Here is a 4159-nt window from a genome sequence, read left to right on the forward strand (position 1 = left end):
GCAACAGACTGTCGGTGAGCGCTGCGCACCTACCGCCGCTGCTGCGTTCAGGAGCGCCTCGGAGAAGACCGGGGACGCGTCGAGGAGCAGGACCGAAGTGTGTGGTGGGGACAAGAAAAGGGAAAATATTAAGCAAACAGTGAAAGTTACTTTCTATTTTAACAGCTGCATAAAAATATAATATAATATTTTTATCTTACAGTTATTAGAAGCCAATGTAAACAACTCCAAATCCAAAAGACATGAAATCCCTATTATTGCCTGTGTTCTCAAACTGTTAAATAAATTATTGTTATTATTAGTTGTTTTGTTGCTGATGTTGTTGTTGTTGTTCTTCTTCTTCTCTTCTTATTGGTTGTTGTTGTTGTGTGGAACATTTGTTTATGATTAAAATGTTCATATTAAATGTTTATTTTTGTTTATAATGAGCAGCTCTGTTATATTTGATGCATTTCAACGTTCACAGCTAAACATTTTCAATGCTGCTATTTTATACTGCAACTTTTTTAACATTATTAACATATTAGAGAAAATGTTTTAGGAATTATCAACATCTTCAGTCCTCAGTGATAGTAGAAGTGTAGAGTTCAAATTAGTAAGCTTACTTACATTTGCTGCACCATTGTTATGTCTCTTATTCTCGCTGTGCTGTTTTCTCTTATAAATAAATATAATCATATTTGTTATTATAAAATCATAATTTACGATTCTATACAAGAACGCGAACGCACCATACTTTCCATTCTCCGTGTCATTACCGCCACCTACGGACCAAAGCTGGGAGTGCATGTAAGATATTTCCTAAATGGGCAGAGGAAAATATCCTTGATTTCATCCGCAGGGGAAAATATTTAATGTTTTATTTTAAAACAATGAACAGCAAATCATGTACATTTTCCCAGCATGCATTATTAACCTGCTCCTGCACAGTAACAATGACACAACAGACAACAGCGCCCCCTGGCTGCACATATGACTCCTGCAGGACACTGGGGGGAATAAAAAGCTCCATCATCCTGCGATAGGAGCGGTGGAGACAGGGCATCCTCCCCACACCCTACACACATGACCACCGACTGCAGGCTCGCTCGCTAACCGGACACACAGGAGGGATTTTCAGCCAGAGACATGTCGAAGCACCGTAAAGACAGAGACAGCTGGGGTGAGTGTACGTGCATCGTTATTCTATTTCTCTCCCTGACGCACAGAACCATTTTTTTCCTATCCAGTCGAGGCGATGGGCTGGAGGCAAATGCAGCCACTTGCATGTTTATCTCCCTCCTTGATCCAGACGCTTGTTTTCATCTCGACATCCCCAGAAACCAACGTGTGTTTATTTCCATCCTGATTAAATCCAATATCCCTGGAGTGTCGCCCTGTGAAGCAGAAGAAAGCAGACATCTTTTTTTTTTCTTCTAATTTATTCATATTTAATGCCTGTTTCAGCAGAGGATGTTTTTTAATATATCAGGCCACAGGAAATGCCCTCCTGGGGTGGAGCAGGCTGCAAAAGGCCTGGAAATAACCTTCTACTATCGGGGCGAGCCTCCTGTGAAGATCAGTCATCACAGGAGGGGATTATGCAATAGTGCATCACTAAATAGCCTCTCATCAGCATCATCTGTGCCCTCATCCCCATCATCAGCATCACCCATGTTGATCAGCAGCCTCCTGATTCTCTGTGGCTCTTTTAATCCAGGCCTGCAAGGGAGGGAGGTGAGGGAGGGAGGGGGGGGAGGTGTGTGTATGAGTGTTTCATGGGCGACGAGAATAAAAAAGAAAGGGAGGAAACGCTGCTTTACCTGATATGACCCACTTTACCTCAACACCCCTGCTCCTGACGTCTTCACTGTGACCAGAGCAGCAGCAGGAGCAGGATGAGGTCCACCGAGCGGGGGGGGGGGGGGGGGGGCAGGCGGGCGGATTGATGCCAGGGCCTGGGTGAGGCCGTCGCAGGAGACGTGCAGTCTTCAGGAAAAAACATTGGGACTACTCCGGCTTTAAATTATTCACCCTGCAACCGTGCACTCATGATGTAGCAGTCTCCTAAATTCACTGTGGCTCTTCAGGAGACCTGCCTGTGTTGAAACTGCACCCTGGAGAAATCAGCCTCATGCACGGCTGCTGAGGATGAAGTGGGTGATGGGTGTGAGGCTTCTCTTTCTTCTGTGTGTCTGTGTGTGTGTGTGTGTGTGTGTGCAGAACTTAAACCTTCCAACCCAAGTTTCCTGTAGCGGAACACGAGTGGGGATTGTGGGAGCTGGATCCGGTCTCTGCATCAGGGCGGTCACGCAGCCTGCACGCTCTACATGAGACAGCAGAGCTCGGAATCACACTGAGTCACTGCCTGGAACGCTCCGGAAGAAGAAGAAGAAGCCCTGAATGCACATGAGCTCATTGGATGCGAACAGATGGGATGAGACGCACAGAGCGATTCAGTTATTATTATTAACAAGCCGGTGCGGGAGAAGCTATTGATCTGGGCATGGAACAGGAAGGAACTAGAGGGGCCTTCAGTCCAGCACACATCCATCAGTCCTCTCAGGAAACCACATTAAAGGAAACTGGATCCAGGTTTTTGTTCAGATCTAAACCCAAATTGGAACATTCGTAGATTTCAGTCTGCTGAAGACGCCTGATTTGAAATCTGCCTCTTTCTCTGGATCTGCATCAGAGTTCTTTTGTGTCCATTGTTGCATCTTTCCAACAAGTTTCATGGAAATCTGTCGAGTAGTTTTTATAAAAAAACAAATCACAAAGAAACGATCAGGGGTGAAAACAACTTTCTTGTCACTGTGATGGATTCAATTGACTTTTCACTCACTCACATACTTTCATGACCTATTAGTTGAGCTTTCTGTGCTAATCACACCTAGTTATGTGAAAGAATATCAACAGGGAAATGACTTATCAGCAACACAATTCTATATCTTTTTACTTAAATTTCCCACGGGATTAATAAAGTATCCATCTATCTATCTATCTATCTATCTATCTATCTATCTATCTATCTATCTATCTATCTATCTATCTATCTACCTACCTACCTACCTACCTACCTACCTACCTACCTACCTACCTATCTATCTATCTATCTATCTATCTATCTATCTATCTATCTATCTATCTACCTACCTATCTACCTATCTATCTATCTATCTATCTATCTATCTATCCATCTCTCTATCTATATCTACACAAACACAATCAGAGACAGGTTGTATGGACAGTTTCTCTCTGACTCTCTCCCCCTCCTCACTCGTCCTCCAGGGTCCCTCAGCGACAAACCCGTCTACGACTGGAGCTCGGAGGAGGAGGAGCCGGACGGACGAGCCCGGCCCGTCCAGGTGCTGCTGGTCAAAGACGACCACACCTTCGAGCTGGACGAGGCGGCGCTGAGTCGCATCCTGCTGGCGGAGGAGGTCCGAGACCGTGACGTGGTGGCCATCTCTGTGGCCGGGGCGTTCCGCAAGGGCAAGTCCTTCCTCATGGACTTCATGCTGCGCTACATGTACAACCACGTGAGTGACCCGGTCTGACCTTTGGTTTCCTGCTTCTCCTCCGTGTGCATGTGTGAAGCTGAAGTTTGACCTCTGCAGGTCGGAGCGTCACCTTCTACTGAGACTAATATCTCATGGTTTTTATTTTCACTTCAAAGACCGTGTTTATTTCTCTCTAATGGAAATTGAGTGGAGACTCCAGCTGATATCGCTCATAACTAGATATTTAAAAAAACTTAAATTGTGTAAATGTGGAAAAATGTGGAAAGAAAGTCACAGAATGGAGTTCATATGATTTTAAACAAATAATCAATAAAAGAAAGAAGAGTTCAACTAAGTTCTGTTCTTCATAGATTGTGTCTCTACTTCCTCCCACTGTTCACAAATGAAGCCAAAATATCTTGGACACGAGTGCAGCCATCTTGCCCTGATGATGATCTCCTTTAGAGACACAGTGTGTGCAGCAGCTGTGTCAGTCTAATGAAAACCAAATGTATAGTCCAGTTGTATAAACTCTTATTGTTCACCCCGGTTAATGCACAATACATGTATATGTGTAAATCCTATATACAGTATGTACAGTATGGGAAAGGCATGCTGATGATCCCATTCCCAGTCAGATCTTCACCATCCAATCACAAACACTACTGGATCAGCTG

The 4159-nt window shown here is 44.4% G+C and overlaps 1 protein-coding gene across 3 annotated transcripts in view; it reads left to right on the forward strand.

Annotated features, from left to right (window-relative positions):
* Positions 1-1128: 1128 nt before the first annotated feature.
* The window catches only part of atl1 (atlastin GTPase 1), a 10082-nt gene continuing 7051 nt past the window's right edge, over positions 1129-4159 (forward strand). For 2 of the 3 annotated variants that reach the window (XM_053434171.1, XM_053434170.1), the window contains exons 1-2: positions 1129-1162; positions 3271-3521. In XM_053434171.1, coding sequence (XP_053290146.1) covers positions 1129-1162; positions 3271-3521 — 285 coding nt within the window. Of the gene's footprint in view, positions 1169-3270; positions 3522-4159 lie in introns of all 3 variants that reach the window. The other variant, XM_053434168.1, reaches the window with a different exon arrangement.

Source organism: Pleuronectes platessa, chromosome 11 (genome assembly GCF_947347685.1).
Source record: "Pleuronectes platessa chromosome 11, fPlePla1.1, whole genome shotgun sequence".
Taxonomy (NCBI): Eukaryota; Metazoa; Chordata; class Actinopteri; order Pleuronectiformes; family Pleuronectidae; genus Pleuronectes; species Pleuronectes platessa.